General features: G+C 39.2%; 2 protein-coding genes across 2 annotated transcripts; one reads left to right on the plus strand and one right to left on the minus strand.

Annotated features, from left to right (window-relative positions):
• Positions 1-459: 459 nt before the first annotated feature.
• LOC145498334 (melatonin receptor type 1A-like) lies at positions 460-2,253 on the minus strand. Its single transcript, XM_081478250.1, has one exon. The coding sequence runs from the start codon at positions 2,108-2,110 to the stop codon at positions 1,193-1,195; it is 918 nt and encodes a 305-aa protein (XP_081334376.1). The 5' UTR covers positions 2,111-2,253; the 3' UTR covers positions 460-1,192.
• A 4,915-nt stretch (positions 2,254-7,168) lies between these two features.
• LOC145497109 (uncharacterized) lies at positions 7,169-23,294 on the plus strand. Its single transcript, XM_081476905.1, has 13 exons — positions 7,169-7,781; positions 9,477-9,747; positions 13,453-13,593; positions 14,518-14,685; positions 14,938-15,078; positions 16,432-16,583; positions 17,636-17,829; positions 17,930-18,630; positions 19,131-19,271; positions 19,649-19,816; positions 20,429-20,569; positions 21,261-21,412; positions 22,086-23,294. Exons 1-13 carry the CDS (start codon positions 7,366-7,368, stop codon positions 22,312-22,314), a joined length of 3,015 nt encoding a protein of 1,004 aa, XP_081333031.1. The 5' UTR covers positions 7,169-7,365; the 3' UTR covers positions 22,315-23,294.
• Positions 23,295-25,461: the final 2,167 nt, after the last annotated feature.

A 25,461-nucleotide genomic window follows, 5' to 3' on the forward strand; every position in this document is an offset into this window, starting at 1 on the left:
AAGCTAAGTAGATTACTCCAGATTGATGCATTGACTGACTGGACATCATTGTGCTAATAACTGTCTTTGATCTTACACTGTGTTGCAAAGGGGTTAATAATTAACTGTTATTGCACATTATAATATAGATAGGACCATTAATCAAAACCCCATGTTTTATCAGAGTATAAAACGTAGAAAAAGTATGTTTTATTGTTTTTCGCGACATTGCCTCTATATCATAGAGCAAATGAGCGGTGTGTTGCACTATGATAAAACACTTCGGACATTTGAGAACACGCGAGGAATGTAGAAAACACTCGCCTGCGGCTCGTGTTTTCTACATTTTCCCGGTGTTCTCAAATGCCCGTCGTGTTTTATCACAGTGTAATACACGGCTTAGGCTTCTTTATTTGTTAAATTTATTTGAACCTGTTTAGAGCGGACACCCTGCATTAGGCGGACACTAGTAAGGGTCCCAAGGGTGTCCGCTTTATACAGGTTTCACTGTTCAGTAGCATAAATGTGTTTAGCAAATCATTCAAAACCATTGAAGATGAGCCTTATTACTAACATGCATCACTCGTTAATTAAGAACATTTTTATTTTCATTTGCAATTTTTTTTTGTACATTTATCACAATAAACATGTAAGCGAGGGAAAATAAAGGCTCGATTATCAGCCGCTGTTCTTAAAGGACCCAGCGCACCTCCCCTTCTTCTTGGGGAGGAACGTGGACTGAACTCGAGCAAGCTGGCGAATATCGAGCCCAGGGAAAATAAAATGTTTAATTTGTTCACAATTGAGATGAGTAACAACTGATTTTAAATAGGATTGTACTCTGATTATTCTCTTTTAATTGACTGCACTTGTAAAGTCGTAGATTTCTCCTGGTGAAATCATGACTTAAGCGACAATAGCGTATCTCTTGAACGCGGTCGAGAGCACTCTACCCTTGCATTTTGATCATGGTGAATCTGTGTTCCCGGTGTTTAGTATGTAGCTACCTCTGGTATTTAAGCGACCTTTTGGCCAGTTCGACAAATTCGTTGTGCTCGTTCGCGGGAGTTTGATCGCAAGGCGGACGCTCTCACCTACTGCATAACTTGTTAAACACATCTGAACTATGATCTGAGTTCTACCAGCCTAACAATCTAACAGAAAACGAATGTCAAACAGGTGACTTTTGGATGCTTGAGTCTCAAAGTTAATTTCACGAGTGTTTCTTACATGTCAATGTCTTCCTTAATACTTGTCGGAACATTTTATTCCTTATGGCGTAGACAACTGGATCCGCCACCGTCTCTAAAACAAGCGCGTTCACACGAATCACGCCCGCAAGGTGCGAGGTTGGCTGTCCAGTTATGGCGTTGATAACAACTGAAACTACAGTTGGACTCCAGCAGATCCCAAAAATGACAACCAGAAGAAATAAAGTTATAGCAATCTGAATTTCCTCACCTCTCGATTCCCGAGGAACGACGCCGAATCTGCTTCGGTCATCGTTTAGTGTTCTTCGGTTTAATGAGCGAACTCTCCGGTTAAGAGCTTTAATAGTGCAGAAAACTCGAACGTAGCACGTTATTATAATGATAACCGCAATGATAATACATGCTCCACCGACAGTTATCTGAATAACGCTTTCAGATACTCGTAACGCACACATGTAGTCCACGGAGTTGTTTAACCCGTATCTCCCATACCCGATTAATGGGAAGATGTTTCCCAGTGCGGAGACCAACCAGGAGGTTATAATTAGGAACACAGTGCTTCTCTCAGTAAAAATAAATGGATATTTCACGGGTTGTACAACCCTAATATAGCGATTGATGCTGATAAGGACCATTGTTACCATGATCTCCATGGTTAGCGTATACGCCATGTAAGCCTGGCATTTGCAAACTACGAAACTATGTTTAAACTCTCCTTTGCTTAAAGCCATCACAAACACCATGTATGGTACAAGTAACGCGATAAGATGACAAACGCACAAATTCAAAACGAACATGTAAGGCACTTTTCTGAGTGACCTCTCTTTGTAGGCGCCAAGAAGTACAAGCAGATTGCCACAAACACCAAGTAGAATTACACACGCGCTCAGCCAAAGCAGCACAACTTGGATTACGTCCATTTCGAGTGCGTGGTTGTAAACCTTTAAGTTTTCTCGAGAACTTAGACCTTGATCAAAAGTTAATGATTAACAAAGCCTCGCGTTCTCTTCATTAATCAAAATATTTCTGCGAAACGGTCTGGCGACGTTAACAAATGATTACAAAAACAAAATACAGCATTTCCATCCGCTTAGCTACGTCACACTTTTGATCTCCAACGGCGCGAAACAAAACTTTAACAAAATATGTTAATTCGTCGTCAGATTTTTTGCATTTCTAATTTCTGCGTTATCTTATGAAAATAGATATCACCTTTTTACGCCATTGATTCACAATTTAGAGGGAAAATCATTAAATTGTTTTTCAAACTCCTCATTACCTAGCATTTTTCGGAGCAGACGTGTTGCTGGAGAGGGTTAACTCACGAAAATATTAATTTTGCAGTTGACAATGGAGTTGAATTCATGCTGAGAGAGAACAAATTGCATGTCGAGTGATGCACTGAGCTGTAGCCAACGTATGTAACACGGCTCGTTAATTCGCAGACACTGCATGACGTGTATATATGTGAAGCTATCTGTCAGATCCTTAGTTGGTTTGGAATGTATACGTCCTCCAGGCATTTCTGGATCCCTCTTTCCTCCGACTAAACGCTATTACACTCATTTTAATCAGGCTTCAAAGTAGCGCAAACTGAGACACCTTGCTTACTTCAATGCGTCATAGATAGGCTTCGATCCCACATTTTCATCTAAGGGTTACACCTCCTCCTCCTCTTTTCCTTCCTTTTATTCTTCCTCTTCCAACCTCATACTCCTCTTCCTCCACTTTCTTCTCTTCTCCTCCTCTTCCTCCTCTTTCATCTACTCTTCTCCATCTCCTCTCCTCCTTCAAGCAGCGGACAACAAATAGTGGGAATTTTCCAACTGAGAGAGAGGACGTTTAAAGTAGAGAGTAGCGGGAATAAAATGGCTGCGCAAAAAGGAAAGGGAAAGGCCGAATTTTACTTTCAGTACGCATGCGCTCAAGTAAAATGTGGTTGGACCCGCCTATTTCGAATTCGGTTATTTCGAATTCCCCTGTTATTTCGAACTCAAACCCATTTCATTGGATTTGCCCTCGTTTTTTTCTTTTTTGTTTCGCTCGACTTGAAGGGAAACGCAGTTGTAAGCGGCAGTCCTAACGCGGTCCTAATGTCTCGCAGATTAACTATATAACTCGGCTCTCGGCTTTGGCAAATAATTGTCCCCACTGACAAGAATAACGATATTTTGCTCAATCTCGTCCAATAGTTGTTAAATATTCTTGCTTCCAGCTTAGAATACTGTATGTAAAAAAGTGCACCTCACGGCCAGGGAATCTGAAAATGTTAAGCATGACGTTTGAAGGGCATAGTTATACCTTAAAACTTGTGAAGCCGGCCACACCACGTTGGAGAAATATGAAATCATTACACTGTTAAAGAGAAGGCGTCGAACGCACTCTCGTAATCTTTTATTACTTCTAGTTTAGTTCTAACTCGCGAGTATACGGAACTAGTGCTGTTGAAAAGGGAGGAAGAGTACAGGAGGAGAAGAGAAAAAAGAGGAGAAAGAGGAGGAGGAGGAAGACGTGTAACCCTAGAACCATTGCACGAAAATTCGTCGCTTCTCCGGGCAATTCGATGGAAGTTGTACTTTCAGAGCTGTGTTTTATAGAATGGGTGTTGCTTTGGATGCGACAACTCTGTGACTTGACATGTTGCAGCTTTCTTTACGGTCTAGAAGACATCGTCTAGTATACGATTACGGCCATGACCTCGATTTACGTTCCACACTAAACGGGTTTCAGAGTTCCAGCGGCATACCCGAAAAGAAAAGATCCTGAAATGCTTAGAGAAACCAGTGAAGTGAGTTCACGTTTGCATTCATATCTATAACACATTGAAGCTACTTTGCCGCCTGATATAAACTGAGTGTAATTGCTTGATTTTGCAATCCTATTCCGGCTATACTAGGAGACTAGGCACCAAAACCCCTACCCTATCCTAGACTGTAGAAACTTTATCACTTTTGTAGTCCTACATTTGCTCACTAAACCAATATCTTACAAAGTCACAAGAATCCCGAGTAAAGAACCTTGTTCCACTTTCCCGGTAAATTATACCATATTTTAGACCAAAACTGTCTGATTTCTACACCCTATCCCAGACTTAACTGCCTAAAACCATACCCCTCACAGCGGCACATGTCCATATACCGTAAACTTTGGAAAGAAGCGACCCTCGTTATTTTCGGAATTAGCAGCTCGTTACTTCCGGGGAGCAAAAAACGTTATATTAAGTTGGTACAAATGAGCTCATTTTTACTGCTGTATGGGTGGGCTCTTGATGCCAAGATTGTATTGTCAGTGGTCGGCAGGGAAGCCGCTGTCAGATACGGTAAACCGTTTCTTCTTCATGACGCACTGCTATCTAAGTGCATTGGTCGAGTTTTCAATTTAAATGTAATGAAACGTTCCTTCTAATATGCTTCAGTTAAAAATGATATTTGAATCAAAGTTTCCTACAGTACCCTGACGTTCCTGTTACTTGAAGAAAATTCTACGGGTTTTGTTTTAACGCTGCGCAACATTAACTGGTAAAGCACGAATTGACATTTCACAACGCTTCGTGGCATAAACGATATCTTCCCTCGTTGTAGATTGCCTTCAATCAAGTTACGGTACCTAAGTTTCACTTGAATATTGATTGGAAAAATATAGATACTATTTTCGTGGAGGTTGGGGTCGGCTCGCTATTTTCGGAGGGTCGCTACCTGTGGGATTTAGTTGCGGTCACAATTTTTTGACATTACTTTCGGGGGATCGTTACTTTTGGAAGTTTACGGTAGGTTATAGGTATCAGGTGGGAGGCGCTCTCACGCAACGCATCATTCAAACAAAAAAAGCGAAGGCGTCGAACACACTCTCATAATCTTTGATTACTGCAGCCACTTTAATACTATTGGCTATTACAAACTCAGTCATTTCGAACTCCCCACTATTTTGAACCGATTTCTGTTTCATTTTGGCCTAAAATCAACCCCCCGGATCAACCCCGTTTATTTCGAACTTCATTGACAAAGTTGGTCTCACCACATGACCTGCAAATAACTGCCTATAAATAAAGGTAGTACCGTCTGAATGTGTTTGCTGCAGATAATATTCTGCTCATGCGTAATTGTAACGACAGTATTACATTACTGAACTCGTTTACCGCTAGCCTGCGTAGCTTGGCGGTTTTTAAGCAGGTGGCGATCAGATCAATTCTTTACGTCAGCCTTCGGCTTCGACAAATAATTGATCTGCTTACCACTGACAAATCACGTTATTTTGCTCAATTTTGTCCAATAGTTGTTAATTATGACGTAATCTTGAACATGGCTGGAAAGCTACAATTTAGGTTTTTCTTGATCATTGCACTTTAATCTTGAACTTCGTCCTCAGGTGTTCTCTTCCTGCCCTTACATGCATGGTCAATAACATATTATTCCTTTTAACAGAAGCTTGCTGCGTGATTGTTCATGGTCGTGTGACGTTACAAATAAACATAACTTTATTCTAAATCATGGAGTTGTACCGTGCGGTTTACTTGTAAAAGTATAAAAAAGCAAATTAAATTTTCGACACACAAATCCCTTTTGAACTCAGCCGCTATCTCAAATTCCCCGACATCTCGAACTCAACTCATTTTCCCTTGGATATTCCTTTTCAGTCATTTACTTTCAGCTTTCTCGAACCCACGCCATCTCGAACTATTTTTACAATTTTAGTTTCTCTTTGTAAGGCATGTTAATTACCAAGTTAACCATTCCAGGCACCCCTTGCCCCCCTGCTCTGCAAAAGTTAAAACACCTAGCTCACGCTCAAAATCGTCCAACGTGCTTTGTTCATACTTGTAGCTTACATAACGTTTTGTCTTGTGTTACACGTGACAATGTACACAGCTTTGCTCGGCCAAAGTGATTGGCTCATTTAAGTGCGATACCTGGCTCTTTTCCATCCTTATGTACTACTCTGTATGTTCTAATGTAATAACACCTATATAGCAAGGTGACAATTACGAAACAGTCGAAAATATTTTGTCTCTGCGTCCTGCGAAGGCCACTTAGAAATGAGAGCAGTTTACTTCAAGCTTGGTTGAAGCCGTCAGTTAAGCTACGTGCAGGCTACCAGTAAAACACCCCTGCCACTTTCCTTATCTGACAAGTCATTTTATTATTTATTAGTTAGATTATTTACTTATGAATATGTCCATCCATTTTTATGTATTTGTCATCATTTCTTATAACAAAGCAAATCATCAACAGTGCGGACAGCCATCAATTTTTAAAATTTATTAAGTCTGCATAAAGTTCGACACTTGCTTCCACGCCAGCCTAGTGCCTGCAAGTAACTTCTAGTTAATTATGTAGGGCTGCTTCACACTGAATAATGGATAAAGTTCTTCGATTGAGTATTTGCCCATTCCATCTAAGTGTGCGGCCAGCTTCCCAAAACCCTTACCCTATTTATGACCAAAATCTGCGATTTTCCCTACCCTATTTATGACCCGACCAAAAATTTGATACCCTGTTTATGACCGTTGCGGCTGACACAGTTGCCCTAAACATAATTTTTCAAGGGCTTTAAAGCTTTTGTTTATGGTCTTATCAAGAACGATGAAAAAGTAGCTTCTTCAGCGTTTATCGTATGCGGTCCCTTGCAGTTTATGGGTTCTTCAACAACATACCCAATTCAAGAATAGAGTACCAAAACCATACCCTATTTAAGACCAAATACCCAATTTATGAGCAAAATGACTGAAAAACCATCCCCTTTGGGGCCGCACATACCTATGTAGCCTTTGTAAGGGAGTACCCCCCCGCTCCCTAGCGCCGGGTAGCACCAGGTTTAGGTTCATGACTCGTGTGTGAGCTCACGAGTACAGTCGAGTACACGTTCCACACGGTTGAGGATGTTTATCCAATCAGAAATGGTTATCTATTGAATAAACGCTGATGACCAATCACAGACTGTGTTGGAAAGAACCGTCTGGGATTTCACGTGTCCGGCCATACAGATAGATGTTATTCAACAAGAAACGCGACTCCGCTTGTCGTACCCTAAAGCAAGTGCTATGGTTCTGAGGTTCTAGTTTGGTGTGGAACGTAAATCGAGGTCATGGCCGTGATCGTATACTACGGGTATTACTTTGGATGCGACTAACTTTGTGACTTAGCATGTTACAGCTTCCTTTCAGTCCGAGGTAGAAAACATGGATGCAAACGTGAACTCACTTCACTGGTTCAGGAAGGGCCTTAGGTTGCACGACAATCCGTCGCTTCGCCAGGCAATACATGGAAGTTCTACTTTTAGAGCAGTGTTTTTTCTCGACGTTGACTCTTTAAACGAGATAAATATATCGAGAAACAAGTGGCGATTTCTTTTGGATTGCTTACTTGACTTGGACAGTAGTCTGCGAAGATTCAACTCCCGTCTATTCATCGTGCGGGGACAACCGATTGATGTCTTTCCGAAATTAATTAAGCAGTGGGATATTACAAGGGTAACATATGAATACGATGGTGAACCTTTCCCTCAAAGACGAGACGACTCGGTGAAACGTTTGCTTGAATCACAAGGAGTTGAAGTTCTGGTATCCTCATCGCACACTCTTTACGACATTGACGAGTAAGTGGGTAGTTAAGCTTAAAATCTTTTTGTCTAAACCGTTTCTGCTTATAGTCTTACATTCAGCCTAATTTGATTTTTGAAGCATATTTTTCACCTTGATGGCTAGTGTTTTTTATTAATTTAATGATGGCAGTGCTCGGGTAATTTTAGTTGTCTGTTGTTCCGGCGGTTGCATACACCTTACACAAGCTTAACTTCTCATGGTCAGGCCTTGAGTTATTGGTTCGACATAGGCTTAGTATGAGGTTACTTACTATTTGTCCGAAGGAACTGGCTAGGATGACCTCAATAAAATTAAGAGATTTCCCAAAATGAGCTAGCTAACCGAATGAGATGGCGGATAGGGTTAAAAATATTCGGTTTCCGGTCATTGTTGAACCGTCATCGGAACGGTATAAGCTTGCTAGGATCCGACTTTCCGTAAACGTGAAAAGTGGTTTTTTGGAGGGCTTTTAGCTCGACTCAAACTTAAAGAACTTTTGGAGTGGGGCTAATGTAAGGAGAATTTCCTAGGAAACTCTTTCATAAAGTCAAGGAATTGTTGAATTTCTGAAATACGAACCATTCAACCAAAAAATTCCAGACATTCCGTGCGTAAAATCAGAGAGAAAAACTCAACTATGAGAACTCTTTGGATATTTGCGTTAACTTTGCGAAGTTGTCCTCTTTTTAAGAAATTCTAGAAAATGCTGCTCCTTTCATCAATTGCTCTTTCCACTTAAAAAAAGAGGGACTGCTCTTTGTAATAAAGATGTTTAGGTCAAGTAACTTATTGCAACCTTCATATTCTGCGAGACAGAGATTCCCTTTTCTTTCTGCCTGCTGATCATGAAAGGCAAGAGCAAACCTCTGCTTGCAACCACAGAATCACTTGATTAGCCACTATCCACAACCTGGGAGGAATGAATTTAAAACACTGGTTAAATAAGCCTTACCTCTGTTCAAACTGTTCATGAGAGACTGTCGGCAATATATGCTGTGCTGTGATTGGCTGAAAACTATAATTGGCAACACTGCACTGACGTGGGTTGGTTACGTACTCATCAAATTGAAAATATTTGTCTAATGAATAACTGCCAAGCATTGATCTTTTGCTGTTTGTACAGTTCCAGAGTCTATTGCTGAAAATTAATTAGTCTCAGCAAGCTATTTATTGCCAAAAAAACATAATGTGAGGGTTGACAGGTTTACAACTATTCCGAAACAGATTGTTTATCTGCAGCTACATGCAGTTTGCAAAGCATGGGCTGGACAGCATGGTGTTAAATAAAGACAATTGTGGTTCAATTCATCTGTTTCTTTTTCACTTATTACTTGATAGAACTTTTGCAACATTTATTTAGTTTCTCTTTAAGAAATAAACTGTGGAAACTTGAAGAGGGAGTTTTAGCAGTTAGTTGGGGAAGATACAATTCACCCGCCTGGTCAGTCAGTCACTCAATGGTTCATTACCTTTTTTGGTTGGTAATTCTGCTGATCAGGGTATTTCTTGAGAGGGGCAACATTTGCTTAACCATTGTGAACAAAATGTCTGCTTGGGTTTCATCTAGATCTTTTTTATCCCCCTTGTCATATGTATGATATGGGTTTGTCTGTTTCAAATATCATAAGCTGCCTTAGGAGAGCCTTTGTTAAATCTTACTTAGGGCTTTCTTAAAAATAAATGACTCAAATCTTTAATTCTCATTATAGGGTTATTGAGTTGAATCATGGAAATGTCCCAGTTACATTTAAACAATTTGAGTGCCTCATAAACAAGCTTGGCACTCCAGCCAGCTGTGCCCCTGATGTTGACCAGGATATGTTTGAAAATTGTAAGACTCCTGTTAAAGATAATCATGATCAGATTTATGGAGTACCGCAGTACGATGCCCTTGAGTTGGATGAGGAAGAGCATGAACAGGAGGATTGGGTTGGTGGAGAGAAAGAGGCTCTTAAAAGGCTTGCACTTTTGGAGAAGAAGGTGTGTACTAGTTAATGTTTCCATTTATCAGGTGACACAATTTTTTTTTTGTGAAGTCTTGGAGATAGGAGCATTTATGGAGCTGTTTACAGTAATGATTTGGTTAATTTGACAAGTTCTTTTGGTTGCGTTGTACAGCAAGAATGAAACTGGGAATTTATGATGAACTTGCAATGTTACATCGGTAATGGTAAGATAGCTAAACAGTAAGCCATAAAATGTTTGACTGAACAAGCTACAGTAATCTGATACGTCTCCAGATTAATGTAGATACCATCTTATTTTTTTCCTTTGATTCATTCTTTGATAAAATCCACACTGTGATTGGTGTGACACGTGCATATGCATAACCCCTTCACTCACTGATCACAGAGCCCTTCCAACCCCCAAGAGGAATTTTTGCTAAAAAATACTCAAGTTAAGAGACCTTTTCGCGTTTTATACGAGTCGCAAGTTTACCCTTTTTACACAACACAACACAACAACACTACTACACCGAAAATAGAAAGATAGGGGGAAAAAACCTCTCTGACACATTGAAAGTCTGATTTAATTAAATTTCACTTTAACTTGGTGCCACGCAGTACCTTTAAAAATATCGGACTGAGAAGAATGTCATAAAATGCCCATCAAATAAAAATAAACTGCTACTGCAGAGACGTAAGAAACATCCATAAATGAAAGCTTTTTTAAGCAATGACGTAATCGCTTGATGCTGGCAGGCATGCATTCCTTTGGATAGTGATTTCGCGTAGTTTGTCGCGCTTATGTCCGTGCACTTATCTCATGCACTTTTTATCCCCCTGTGAAAGCAAAATGCACTCTGGGAGTTCTTTTGCTGCTTTCCTTTGCCGTTTGTAGGTTCAGCGGAGTGCTTTTAATTGAAGAAGATTTAGGGGTGGATTTTGGTTTAAACAGTATCGGATAAACTTGCGTTCACAGCAAACTCATAGTAAGAACATATCCTCCATACATGCAAGTTTAGATAGACAAGTAAGTCGCACAGGTGATAGGTGAAGGCTTTGCAGCTTTCCTTTGCCGTTTGTAGGATCAGCAGACTGTTTTTAATCGATATGACAAGGATACAGTTAAAACAACAAATTAATTTCTGGTGAGGTAATTAGTGTTGCCAAATATTTTTAAAGATAACAAGGTGTCAATTTCAGAGAGAGTAACATTCCTTTGTGGGTTTCCTGTGCAGTTGTTTGTAGGATCAGTGGAGTGCTTTTAATTTCAGCTTTTAAATGAAGATTTGGGGGTTGATTTTGGTTTAAACAGTGTTGGATAAATTTGCGCTCACTGGCAAACTCGTAATAAGAACATATCGTCCGTACATACAAATTTAGATAGACAAGCAAGTCACACACGCGATAGCTGAAGGGTCTACATAAAATTTTCGGATTGGTAGTGCAGTTGTACTTTTGCCAGTGTTGAAGTGAATTGAATGAGCATTGTATGAGCACTGAAATATACAGTTTACAGTAGTGATAATGAAGTCAGGGTACGATTCATTTGCAGTTTTCAGTTTTTTATGAAGTTTTGGAAATGTGCTGTTTTATGTTTTCTGTCAACGAAAGAGTGGTTGTGATTAAACAATCCATAATCGTTTTGTCAGGGTAAAGACAATACGATGTTCATTGATGACAAGTATACAGTTCGCAATAAATTAATTTTCTGTGAGGTAATTAGCGCTGCCAAGTATCTTTAAAGATAATAAAGTGTCGATTTCCGAGAGAGAAACTTGTACTTTGCGGCTTTCCTTTGCTGGTTGTAGGATCAGTGGAGTGCTGTTAATTTCAGCTTTTAAACAAAGATTTGGGGGTGGATTTTGGTTTATACAGAGTCGGATAAATTTGTGCTCACGGGCAAACTCATAATAACATATCTTCGATACATACAATTTTAGATAGACAAGGGGGTCGCACACGCGATATGACAAGTCAAGAGAAAATTATTTTCTCTTGGACAAGTATATGGTTAAAACAACAAATTAATTTCCGGTGAGGTAATTAGCTTTGCCAAATATCTTAAAAGATAATAAGGTGTTGATTTCAGAGAGAGGAACTTTTCAGCGGAGTGCTTTTTATTTGGGTTGGTACATTTTGCTGACCCCTAGTACATGGACTAACAAGATGGACCTGGTACATGAACTACTGGAATGAACCACCAATGGACTACCCTAAACGTAAACCCCTAAAATTTCTAACCCAAAAGTTTAGGAATCAGTTTGTCTGCTCATGTTCCAATTTTCTAGGAACAATTTTTAAACATCATCGCTTCTGCATGCATTGCGTGCCGTTTATTTTGTTTAATATCCTGGGAACAATAGCCGATAACTTATCAGCTCTAATTGAATTTACTCCCATATAGAAAACAAAAGTGTTAAGTTACCATTTGTAACTAAAGATAGCAAACATCTTGTGGGAAAGAGTGGTGACGATTCGTCAGCTGTAATTGAATTTAATTCCTTGTGGAAAACAAGAGTGTCAAATTACCCTTTGTAACTAAAAAATGAAAATATCTCATTATATTTGCATGCAACACGAACAAAACAATCATCACCTGTACTGACTATTGTGGTTAGAACTTTTTCAAATCTAAATAGTCTCGTCTCCTCTAAACCATGTCGTAAGAACTAGAAGCGACGATTCGTGACCTCTAATTGAATTTACTCCTTGTGAAAAACAAAAGTATCAAGTTACCTTTGTAACTAAGAATAAAAATATCTCGTTGTATTTGCATATTACTAACTCACGAACTGTTTCAAACCTGGAGGCTCATCTCGTTCGTAGCTAAAATCGTCAACCTAACCCACAGAAAATGTCGAAGTAAGCCCAATATATGGAGACTTCCTCCTCTTTTATAGAAGAATAAATATGGCTGTTCTTAACTGTGTCCGGATCAAATCTTGTCATATACCACTTACCTTTACAACAAATTCGATTGGCTGTTTATAGTAGATCCAATCTGATTGGTGCAACATACATACATCTCTCACTCATCCATTGACCCGTCCATAAGGAATAAATCTTCCGCAATGCCCGCCATTCACTCGGACCGTTTAGAGAATACATTCTTTAATAGGATAGTTTTTAAGTACAATGTAGCTTTGTAAATAGTGTACTTTTTGTATTCAATTGTTGTACTTGTTTCCATGTAAATATCTATCTTATTTAGAGACAGATTGTAGCCCATTAACATTGTTATTTTTAAATGTAACATAAGATATGTAATTTATCTTTTGAACAATAAAGGCACTTTATTTATAACATACCCGATGCGCCGTCTAAGAGGTATTTTTTTTACAAAAAAAAAAAACTCAAAAACAGATCAAGTATAAATTGTCAAATTTGGCGGGTATGATGTTTAGTAAGTTTATTTTGTTAAAGAGCTTAAATTGTGGCTAAGTCTCTGAAGTGCTTTTCGTTTCACTGTTGTTCATTACACAGGAAAGGGTTTGTTATTGATGTTGTTAACTGATGAACTTTCTGCATAATCTATTGTGTTTTGCACATACATGTAAATTGACACATCTTTCCGCATTTCTCCTAAAATATCCGGTTTTTTGGATATTTTTTCTGCACCCCGTCAGGTGCCATGTTGTACTCTCCTTGGATCGCATTTAGCTTCTTGAGAACTAAGAAACATAGTACGTGTAAAATATCATCAGTTCTTGTCTTACATGTAGGTACTTTTCTATTACAGGTTGTAGAACCTGTTGCATACGGTGCTCAACAAGAGACAAATTCACCGTTTCCTAAGTCTTCAAAGTTAAGTCCTTATTTGCGATTTGGATGTCTGTCAGTGAAATACCTCTTTCACAGAATGAACCAGGTTTACAAGGAGGTGAGTTTTGGTATAAAATGCGGGTTTGACATTGCAATGTGTGCTAAGACTTAAACTTGAGAAGTTCTGCTATAACCCTTCAAGTACTGATAGTGCCATATGGCACAAAATGTTATAATAACCTTAATATTTGGCCAATTTATTTCAAATTTGGACACCAAAAGGATCTTTGAGAGATCTTCACATTGAAAGCATAAAATCATGCTATAATGGTGTCAATTTGCAAACTTTTGAAATGCAAAAGGCAGATTTCAGACTTGCACATGTACACCCTACATGCTGTGAACTCAGTAATTGTGAAGAACAGCTCCCAAAACAACCTGCCGGCTGTTTGTCAGCTGACTGTCGGCCGTTTGTTGACCGACAGTCGAGAACTAGCGTGTTATGTATAAAGTAACAAGTTTTTTTAGGGAAAGTGCACATAATACGAGCAAGTAAAATTTTAGATGCACCCTTTGTGTAGTTTGACAAAGGGTGAAACCTTTTGCTATTGTTACACCTGAAGGCTTTTTTTTTTTGTGGGAAAGTATTAATCAGCTTACCAAAATCAAGGCTTTTTAAGGATAATACTGTAGCATTGTACCATTGTATTTTTTTTTCCAAGGCTTTCAACATATGCATGTTTGAACACAGAATGCTTTCATCCCTTTTTTGTGCATTGAAAACTATTCCAATATCATTTCAAAATATTTCCAATTGAATATCGGCCTTTGTGAGAAGCATGAACAACACTTCAAATGTTGTAACTGTGCTCAGCTGTTATACACCAGTAATGCTAAACAGTGATGCTACAACATAGAGATAGTGCAACATTGCTGTAAAATCGGGCAAGTCAAGTAATACTGGAATCCTTGTTGCTTGTACTGTTGTCTGTTTCTAATTTATTTTTAAATGCATTTTTATGGGTCTGTGATTGTTTTGTAGGCGCATGGCAAATCTGCCCCTTTGTCAGTTCACCAGCCACTCCTGTGGCGAGAGTTCTTTTTCGTTGTGGCTAGCAGACACCCTAACTTTGACAAGATGAGAAACAACTCCCTTTGTTTACAATTTCCATGGGAAGAACACGCTGATCAACTGGAGCGATTTAAACAGGTAAGAGTTGATATAAAACTTAGGCTGCAGTAAATGAAAAGTTTCTAATCAATTAGCTGACATTTTCAGTGTGGACTAGAAATCATCTTTTATGTGATAAAGATAAAAACTTTCATTACATGTACCTTGAAAACATTACAAAGTTTGTGAAAATTGTAAAACTTAGCTTTGTTTCAGCATATGTGTGGCTGTGTTTATTCATGGAGGTTGGTGCCTGTGATGGTTGTGATTTCAGTAGTACAATTTGTTTAGGGCAAGACTGGTTTCCCATGGATAGATGCCATCATGCGTCAGCTGGTTTCAGAAGGATGGATTCACCATCTCGCTCGACAAGCCGTTGGATGTTTCCTGACCAGAGGAGCTCTCTGGATATGCTGGGAAGAAGGATTCAAAGTATGTGTGAAGTCATTCAGTCTTGCCCCTTGATATCTTCAGAGAGTTTATAACTGGCTTACAGGGGTAAATGTTAGTGAACACCTCTAGATTTATAGGAATACTAAAAAGTTGTTACCCATTTGCCAGTGGTGTGGTGGTCAGGATGGTTTATAACACATATTGATGCCCTTTTCTCAGCCCAGCAATGAGGCTGTGTGGCAGGTTTTTCCCAGGTTTCTTGCTGCAAGAGATGCTGTGGTAAACAATAAGACCTGATATTCTGTCTCCCATACTTTGTAATCAGCAAACATGCATTTTAGTAACCAGAAAGCAGCATTACCCCACGACAAGCAGAAAGGATTACAGAATTAAACCGGTTTGGAGGGAAAATATGACATTTGGAGTAAGGGTTGCTGCATGCCCTGAATTGTGGTTTTGTGATACTGAAGAGTGTAAGAAATTTACAGTCTGAGCTATTCCAGTTGAAGGGTTTCGTGCAAAAAAGGGCGTATGTGACGTTTTGGGCTGATTTTTATTTTTTGCAGGATCGAGCTATTTTTTGGCAGACTGACTTGTTTTGACATGAAAAGCATTGTTGCATAATTGTTTTTGTTGATTTGCGCTTTGTTTTCGAGAAATAACGTATGCAAAAAAACTCAGTTTTCTAAGGGTATCTTATGGAGATCTTTTTGTTGAGCGAAAAACAAAAGAAACCTTTGTTTTGCTAAATGATGAAGTCACCGAAGCATGGTATTTGCCGCTAGTTTTATTATTCATATAATTACGCAATTCTCTTACTGATGCTTAGTTAGCGCAGGCGAATAAGGCGCTGAACTGGCCAGATGCGAGTTCGTTTTGTCGTGACACCAGTTCGATACAAGGTCGGTCAATTTTTTTTTCCGGTCTATTTCTCTGCTTCTTTCAAATATCAAAACATTTATTTAAAAAAAACTGTGCTGTTGAAGCTGCTGAAAGTAACTGTTTAAGTTTGCGCCATGTCAAAATCCACCTTGGAAGGATTCGCTCCAAAAGATGCCGCTCGGAAAACTGAGTTTTTTTTGCATACGTTATTTCTCGAAAACAAAGCGCAAATCAACAAAAACAATTACGTGACGATGCTTTTCATGTCAAAACAAGTCAGTCTGCCAAAACTTAGCCCGATCCTGCAAAAAATAAAAATTGGCCCAAAATGTCACATACGCCCTTTTTGCACAAAGCCCGTCAATTATCATAGCAAGGATATGTGTGTTCAAAGGAAATAAGTCAGCCTTTCTGGGAAATAGCTTAATTAATTGTGCAAGTAAAATGATGGCTAAATTCATTGTTCATGTCATGTTGTAGATGTTACATTGAAGTTGATGTCTGTTTCAGATATTCGAGAAGTTCTTGCTGGATGCAGAGTGGTGTATCAATGCTGGAAACTGGATGTGGTTGTCTTGCAGTGCATTTTTTGCAAAGCATCCTCAGTGGATGTGTCCAGTTGGCTTAGGAGAACATTTAGACCCACAAGGCAACTTTGTGAGGTAAACACATGCCAATAAATGATATTCAGTACTGGTCAAAAGTAGTTACCCACAAGGCCCCATTTGCATGGGTCGATTTGCAGATTGATGGCCATCGCCACAATATATGTGGCGTGCCAAAATTTTACCCAGGTTTTTACCTAAGTTTGTCAGGGTGAGGGATGCCACTGTTAATGGTGAGACATGTTAGAGTTTGAATAGGCTATTGTTGCTTTTGGTTTCATGTGCATTAACAACAGTAGCAAATGTTTTTTCATTCTTTGCACCTTGGTGAGAATATTTGATGTCACAAGGGCATGATTGTTTGCGCGGCATTAAAAGGATTTCTAAACCAACCAACTACCCCATGGAAAGTGCAGCCTATAATTCAATTCAAGCACGCAAAAGTACTAACAGTTTGGGCTCGACACGTAAGCAACACTTCGAGCAAGTTGAGATTTCTTTGTTCTGTACCAGGCATTTGATTGACTGGATTTTAAAATGTTGGAATCTATTGTTTCAGTTCTGCCATCTGATTGATTTTCATTGTCTGGTTGGCCTGGTTTCAGTAAATACACTGTAACAGTATATTTTTTATCTGTATTTGTAAAAAATTTTCAGTAACCAACGGAAGTGCTTTTAATTGGCACCATTCATCCAACCTGGCACTTTTCAGTTGCTTGACCAGTGGTGTCTTCACTCAACTTTGATCTCACTGTTCCCTGCTTGATCTGAGTTTATGAGCTCCACTGTGGTAGAGTTGCATTGTAGTGCTTGTTTTGTTTTATGGAATTCCTCTATAGCAGAACCCTTCAGTAAGGACAAGGGTTGCTGTGTGCCAACGGGTAAATACCTTTGACCAGCACTGTTGACCATACTGGAAGGGAAACAGGCAGCTTTTGTTGGTTGAGGTCAAGTTCTAATTTTGTGGCATGTTGAGAACTGATCAGTGCAGTAGCTGAACCTTGATACTCAGTTTTTTTTTTTTGTTTGTTTGTTTAGTTTGCATTATATACTTATGTTTTTGTCTATCTCGAACAAGTATCCAAACTTTTATTTTCTCTCTTTCCCAGGAAATATGTCCCTGAGTTGAAAGATTTTCCATCTGAATTTATATATGAACCATGGAGAGCACCACTGGAAGTACAAAAGACAGCCAACTGTATTGTGGGTGCTGATTATCCACAGCCTGTCATCAATCATCAGGAAGCACGACAAGATTGTGTTCATAGGCTGAGAGGAGTTTATCAAAATCTTGTGAGCAAGGGTGAGTTTTGTAAGGGTTGTCCATGTATGCACACATTTCACTTCCACTACTGCTGTGCACAGACTAAATAAACTCACCATCACTCATCTTCTGTTTGCAGTTTCTTCTAATGTGGGACTGGGCCACAATGCCATGCATTGGTTCAGAAAGGATTTAAGGCTTCATGACAATCCTTCTCTATGTGAGGCACTAGTAAACTGTAGAACATTTCATGCTGTCTACATCATTGACCCAGTGAGTGCAAGAGCGGCCAATGTTTCTGCTAATCGCTGGAAATTTCTCTTGGACTGCTTAACTGATCTTGACAAGAGTCTTCGTGAGTGTGGCTCGAGGCTTCATGTTATTCGTGGACAGCCAACATATGTTTTGCCGAAACTTTTTCAAGAATGGAATGTTTCCAAGCTGACATTTGAATGCGAAACTGAGCCATTTGGGCAACGGAGAGATGTGGCTGTTGCAGTCCTTGGAGAAGAACATGGAGTGGAAGTGATTTCCAAACCATCACATACTTTGTATGACCCAGAAAAAATTATTGAGAGTAATGGTGGGGAGGCACCTTTGGTGATTAAAACATTTGAAAATGTTGTTAGGCAAATGGGTCCTCCAGAAAAGCCTGTAGATGCAGTCAACAAGGAAATGTTCAAGGGATGCATTTGCCCAGTGTCCAGTGATTACAACTCAAAATTTGGTGTTCCACACCTTAATGAGCTTGGTTTTCAAGAGAGTGACGTCACTTCAGGTGAAATGTGGGTTGGTGGAGAGCGGGAGGCTATCAAAAGATTGACTGAACTTGAGGAAAAGGTGAGGCTTCAATATTGACATTAATTCATGGGAATTGCAAGGAGTTTTACTGGTTCCTGAGAACTATTTGTTTCATCACAGTATTGCTTGAGACCTACATGTAGCCTTTTATTGGTAACTCTTGCGGCCATATTCTTTGATGCTTCCTGTTCCATTCCACAGTTAGAGGAAAAGTCTGAGAATTGATTGGCTTCTGGGAAATTGATTCATTTATTTTAGAAAAAGAAAATATTGGGAAAAGGGCTGAATGCCATGTTGCTGAACTAGACTGGGAATGAAAAAGGGAATAGTTAAACCAGTTACGGCTCGTTGTGACAGTATCACATTTGATGTTGTGCTGATAGTGATGTATATGTACCGGTATTTACTACAAAATTGTTAAAGAACCTGATTGTTCTTCAGATCAGAGGACAGGTTTTCTGGTATTTAATACTCAAATGTGGACTAAACTGTCTAAGCAACTGTGATAACTTGTTTATCTCTTTGCTACTATTATCAAGGTCCTCATAGGGAATTTGAAGAAATCAGTAGAAGGACTAGATGCATTGCAGCCATCAAGGACGCAGCTGAGTCCTTACCTTCGATTTGGTTGCCTGTCTCCAAGGCTTTTCCACATGCGATTAACCAAAGCATATATGAAAGTAAGTCTGAAATTTGCTGTTCCCAAGTGCCAAAAATTTAAAACAATCATGCTAACTACCTAAAAGAAAGAGTACTATTGAAGAGCTTAAGTATGTGCTGTTAGGTTGCTTTTAGTAATTGTGGCTCAATGGTGGCATACAAATAAAAAACATACACGATCTGGGAACATCTAGCGAATAATTGTGATACAGAGTAAATGCAGTGTCTATAATACAGGCAACAAATGCATAATTATTCACATTGGTGGAAGTGATCTTTAGAAAGTTTAAAAAGCAGTTTTTTTTTGCCACAGATATTGTAGAGGGAGGTGATGTTAATTAAAGTGAGTAATACATGTTTTGTATGGGATTTACCGTCTGTCGTTTTGTTTTTTCAGGTTAAGTGCCAGCCCCCACCACTGTCGCTCTACAGGCAGTTGGTTTGGAGAGAATTTTTTTTTACCCTTGCCAGTCAGAATCCCAACATGGACAAAGCAGTTGACAATCCTCTTTCTCTGAACATTACATGGGAGAATAATGAGAAGGCCCTTGAGGCATGGAAAAAGGTATGCAGCTACTAACAGCACCCTGTACATGTAACTGAACCTGTCTGACAAGACCATATAGTAGCCTAAGTACAGTGCAGTGGTAACTTCTGCACCAGCTTACTTTCAACTGTTCATTTGGAAGTCAATATCATAGTTCCTATGTGTATATTAATAATATACGTGTATTTTAAAGAGATATTGTCTTGATGTAAAGCATTGCGTCAAACATTAGAAGGTGGTTCATCACATTTCTAAACGTCAGGAAGAAAGCAGAGTTAGTGAGACAAACTTTTGATGTTTGAAAACGTCTGGAAACAATATTTGTAGTGTTTGATATATTTGTATCTTCTCAAACCAAACATCCCAACATTTTTCAAAAATACTGTGCTGTGTGTTGTATTCTTCAACTCTCTTGGCATTTGGAAACACAGTAAAACAGGGTCTTGTGTTTGGTATATATTGTCTTAAACTTCTTATATGTCTGATACGAAATGTGCTTCACGGTAATCAGCAAGTGCTATGACGTAGATGTCATGATTACCGTCAATATAATTATCAAGTAGATGTATTTAATATTATTGGTCTTTGTTCTTGAGTCTGAAAGGTTTCTACAACTTTTCTCTAATTTAGGGCTTGACAGGCTTCCCTTGGATTGATGCAATAGTGCGGCAATTGCATACTGAAGGCTGGATTCACCATGTGGCTCGCCAAGCAATTGGATGTTTCTTGACCAGGGGATGTCTTTGGATCAGCTGGGAAGAGGGTTTCAAGGTGAGAGAGTCTTGTTTATCCCAGTTTGTTGATGGCATATTACAGGCAAATGTTACTTGCTTGGGTAAGTTGCCAAGTTCTATTTGAGTCGGTACACTGTTTGTTGACACAATGCTAGAAGTAGTAATGAGTTGAACTCATCAACACACTGAGGATGGAACTTGGCGACTTGTGTACATTCAAGTTGCAAGACCCTTGAGCAAAGTGTCATGTGAAATGGAAACATTGTTCTGCAAAGTTGCACAGGAAGAGCCATTCAGTTGGACTGTTAGTGAATCTCCTTGCATCTTGTACATGCTTGCAGTGTTCCAGTGGATGTTAACCTTCTATGGTTCTTAGGCGTACAGCCTGAGTATTCCAATCGTCGTGCTACTGCCATACCGAACTAAATTTAAGAATTGAATTCGACTTGATTGCGACAGTAGAACGACGTTTACAACCACTCAGTTCGGCAGGATGGATTAAATTCGGCACAACTACTTAGCACGGCAGGGTCTGTCATGCGGCGCGGCAGTACCATGATGTTTCTTCAAACGGATTGATAACTAAATACGAAGAGTGTTATTTATGTAAGAGAAAGATATTTTGCATTTGTTTCAAAGGTGAGTACAGGATAACATAGTACTCACTTTCTGCATATGATAGGTCTGTAAAATGAGTTCTTTTAACTGTTAACTAAAATCTGTTTCAGTTGTTTGAGGAGCTACAGTTGGATTCAGAGTGGAGCCTGAATGCTGGTAACTGGCTGTGGGTGTCTTGCAGTGCATTCTTTCATGGACAAATTCCATGGTACTGTCCGGTTAATGTTGGCAAGAAACTTGACCCATCCGGAAATTTTATTCGGTAAATTCTATTGTAAACATTTGAATGTAAACAACTGCCCCTATAAAGGCTTATTGTAGTTAATGACTGTGTGTGGTGGTGTTTTTAGAGTGATGTTCTGTCGAATTTAGGCACTTAAGAAACATACATAACGATTATAATGTGCATGTTGATGTAACTTGATAAGTTTGTAATATCTGAGTCTAGAATTGTGCTTAATATGCTGAAGCTTAAGAATCGAACTTTGTTAACATGTACTATTTTACAGTTTCTGAAATATTTGTTATGTAATTAGTTTTAAGTGGCCTAAGCGTGAACACGTGATGTAAAGCTCTAATTGGGTGTCAAACGTGGCATGATTGGTCATCAAACATTTGAAGTTTAGCAGACCGTGGCGCGAACTTTCGCGCTAAAAGTTAAGCAGAAAGATTGGACATTGAAGGCCCTTGAGTTTTCGACTTAAATACAGCCTTGAACGACTAGTAGATTTACATTAAAACAATTAAACAAATTGCGATCGATTCCTATGCGTGATCTTTAACAAATATTTATTACATGAAAAGATCAGTTCAAAGCGTGATGATCCAGTTCCCTCTCGTGATTTTAACTTTCAGAAACTATAGATATCACCTATAGGATACTGCATTCTCACGTTAGTTTATTTATAACACGTTGTTTAACATTGATCTTTCAGGAGATATGTACCAGAGCTCAAGACTATGCCCACGAAGTACATCCATGAACCGTGGCTGGCACCCATAGCTTTGCAGAAGGCAAGTAACTGCATTATCGGTGTAGATTACCCAGAGCGTCTCTGTGACCACAAGGAGAGACGGAAAGTTTGTCTTGACAGGCTCAAAGAAGTATGTCAGCAGATAACGGGAACACAGTCGTCCTGCCAAGAGAGCGCCTTCGTTGAGTGAAAGAGCTTCCTGAACATTCTTGGTTAGCGCTGGAGACAAAGGTTGATTTAAAGGATCAAATCATTTTGATCAAAATTTCAAGTCGTAAATATTGTAGAATACAAGCCTTAGTCCAAGATTGGAGTTGTGGCCAGTCGCAGCATCTGAGAGATTCTGTTCAAATCTGGCATGTATTTTGTATTACCTTACTAGCTACGAGAGTTTCAATTATCTTCACTTTGAACAATGTACGAGGCCGCTCTGAAGTGACCTTGGTGTGGCAATATGGCGGATTGAAAGTGTTCTTGTGACTGGAACGTTGCTCTTGTCATTATGGTTAGTCCATAACTATCCACCATATTTTCGTTTATTAAGGCAAATCCAGCAAATGATATTTTTTGAACGACTAAGGCCATGATGGAACGTCACCTTTCACATGAGCGGAACGCTAACGAATGAGCAAACGTTTTTGTTTTTGCTTATGTGCACTAGGTTAAATTAAAATTAGATCTCTCACCGTGGCTTAACGAAGATAGAATTGCTCGGCTTTTGAATAATGACAACAAAACTACTATTTATTTAAGTACAAGCCACCTACCTGTACACACGTGTATACTTGTAACAAGGTCTAGAAAGAGATTGGACCCTAAAGCGATGACATTCCAGTTTTCAGCAAAATCTGCGAGGAGTGGTTGTTGAGAGTTGTTAGTGTAGCTCGAGAATAAGAGTGTATGTCTCTTAATATGTACAGATTTAAAGTAGGATGAGACACAGGGAGGGAAAAAGAAACCTAAAATTTTGTTAATTATTACAGTTAATCTGTGACGGAATGTACAGTACAGAATATCTTAGACGGTAGAGTAGTTTGTTTTTTTTTCAGATCTCGGAGGCATATAAATACTCGTTCATTTCAAGAGTTTAAGCCATGTTATTTTGTAAATATTGAACTTCAGTCGCTTATTTACTGGAATTAAATGCTGTAAATGCAAGTGTTCATGAAACATTTATTCTTCTCTGTCTGTTACAAATCCTCAAATCCTTCCCCTTGCCAAATAGAGATTTTAAAGTGGTATAGCTCCACTCTACTATATACACACTTACACTCACTCACATTCACATACAAACGACCCTCACCTTTAGAGGGGAGCCAACGACGACGGCTACGCCGAGCACGACGCCTAGTTGAAAAATGAATAATTTACATAATGTATGTATATTACCTTGAAATTTCGCAGCTGTCTAGATCTTTTGAGTACGCCAGTGGCTCCAAACACGTACTCGGGCTAAACATGGATTAGCCGCCGTCGTTCGCGTTCCCCAGGCTGCGCAGAACTTGGTCATTTCACGTTGTTTTGCGGAGGACAGCATAGAAATGCATAAAGATTTATTACGGACGTGCACAGCCATCGTTTTACTCGTAAAACCTTAAGTTTGGTTGCGTTCTCGTTGCCGCCGTCGTCGTCGTAGTTTGCTTAACAGGGAGCTTAAACAACCACGACGACGGCCGGAGGTAAGACGAACGTCAGTGCGCAAGCGCGACCTGAGAATTTCGTCGTCGTCTCTACGTCGACGACGTCAAAAGGAGTAGTTTCACGTGGTCGTGAACTTAGCTGAACTTGAAGAGTTATAACTGCCTGAAAGGAACGAATTTGCTGTCGTTTGTCATAGCTTTTAACTGGTTGGAGTTTTAATTCTTTTTTGTGGTTGTTTTGAATTCCTCTGTTCGATTTGATGAATACAAAATCGACTTAATTAATCAGTTTCCTTCCCTCACACAGACGCGACAGCTATCAGAACGGCCTATCCAAACAAGTCAGGCGGAAAAACCACCACGCAAGTGGGCTCAAGGGGCTGAACTTTATTTAAGCGGCTGAACTTCATTTAAGCTTACTGTTTTATCATTTTTCTTTAAAAAAAAGTAGGTTGCCATATACTATACCTTTGTGTTACACTAAAACGTGATTATATTATTTTAGAAAACAGTCCTATGAAAGTACGCGCGCTGATTGGTTAAAAATCGTGTTTCTATTAAACAATTTTTATATAAGCTCGAAATTTCAATTTTAATCAAAACTATAACAAAATTATCGAACGTGATTGCCTATCAGCAGCCCGATTTGAGCATTAATTAGACAGTGTATACGCGTCATGCTTGTAATTGGACAGAACGCGTCATTTTGCGCGCGCTGTTGCGGTGCACTTTGTTGAGTGAACTGTGTTTTTCAGCATTCATAACGACGTTTTAATCGTTCAGCTATCAATCGATGGTTCGTTTCTCGAATTTTGTCATAGTTTTGATTAATTGGTAACAGGACATCGTGTCGTCCAATTCAGTCTGTAATCATACTCGTGATTAACAATTCACTCGTATGATTACAGACTGAATTGGACTCTACTCAGTCCTATTACCATTATTAAACAATAGAGTGTTTCTGTCGAGGAACTATCGGCGGATGGTTGCTCCGCGGGAATTTGATGTTCTTAAAACAATATGCTAGTATTAAGAACAGCAAATTTCAAAGGGGCAACTATCAGACCGATAGTTCCGAGACATAAACACTCTATTGTCTTTACTGTTCACCACTAAATTTTCTTCCGTGTGCCAGTTCAAAGCTCATATTGATTTATTTTCAACTTTTTTAGATGAAAGCCGTGACAGCTGGAATGTCTCAGATTCGGATGTTTCGTCAATATCCATTTGTAAACAAGACGTTACTGATGGCATGTCTCGCTCGTTCTTATCAACAACAACAACAACTTTATTTGTTCTCATACCTAAAATTTAACTTCATCGTAAGGATGACGGAGCGTAATTTGAATTGGGGGGGAGGGGCTCCTTACAAGCGAACTCTTAGTTTCTTTCTTTTTTTTTTTTTTGTACTCTTTATGGGTTTTTAATTATTATTTAATGTATTTTTTTTGCTTGAAAGTTGGTGAGGGGGGCAAAGCCCCCTAGCCTCCCCAGCTTCGCCGTCCCTGCATCGGCACTCGAAGATAACATTCGTATCCTGCCGTTTTCATGTAATATTTGCTTTGAATATTCAACAGTTAGTTTGTTAGTTTCCTGAAGTTTGTTGCTATTAATGAATTGTGTACCGAACATTTCAAGCCCAAACGGTCACTCATCAGGAGCAACGTGTTTTATTCATCAACTTGAATAAAACACGT

This window comes from Orbicella franksi, chromosome 9 (genome assembly GCF_964199315.1).
Source record: "Orbicella franksi chromosome 9, jaOrbFran1.1, whole genome shotgun sequence".
Lineage (NCBI taxonomy): Eukaryota > Metazoa > Cnidaria > Anthozoa > Scleractinia > Merulinidae > Orbicella > Orbicella franksi.

What these genes read in the sequence shown, in the direction of transcription:
- LOC145498334 (XM_081478250.1), bottom strand. Translation starts at nt 2,110, where the DNA reads ATGGACGTAATCCAAGTTGTGCTGCTTTGGCTGAGCGCGTGTGTAATT.
- LOC145497109 (XM_081476905.1), top strand. Translation starts at nt 7,366, where the DNA reads ATGGATGCAAACGTGAACTCACTTCACTGGTTCAGGAAGGGCCTTAGG. An exon ending in CCCTTGAGGCATGGAAAAAG is followed by an intron (nt 19,817 to 20,428) that starts GTATGCAGCTAC and finishes TCTCTAATTTAG; the next exon opens with GGCTTGACAGGCTTCCCTTG. An exon ending in GCTGGGAAGAGGGTTTCAAG is followed by an intron (nt 20,570 to 21,260) that starts GTGAGAGAGTCT and finishes AATCTGTTTCAG; the next exon opens with TTGTTTGAGGAGCTACAGTT.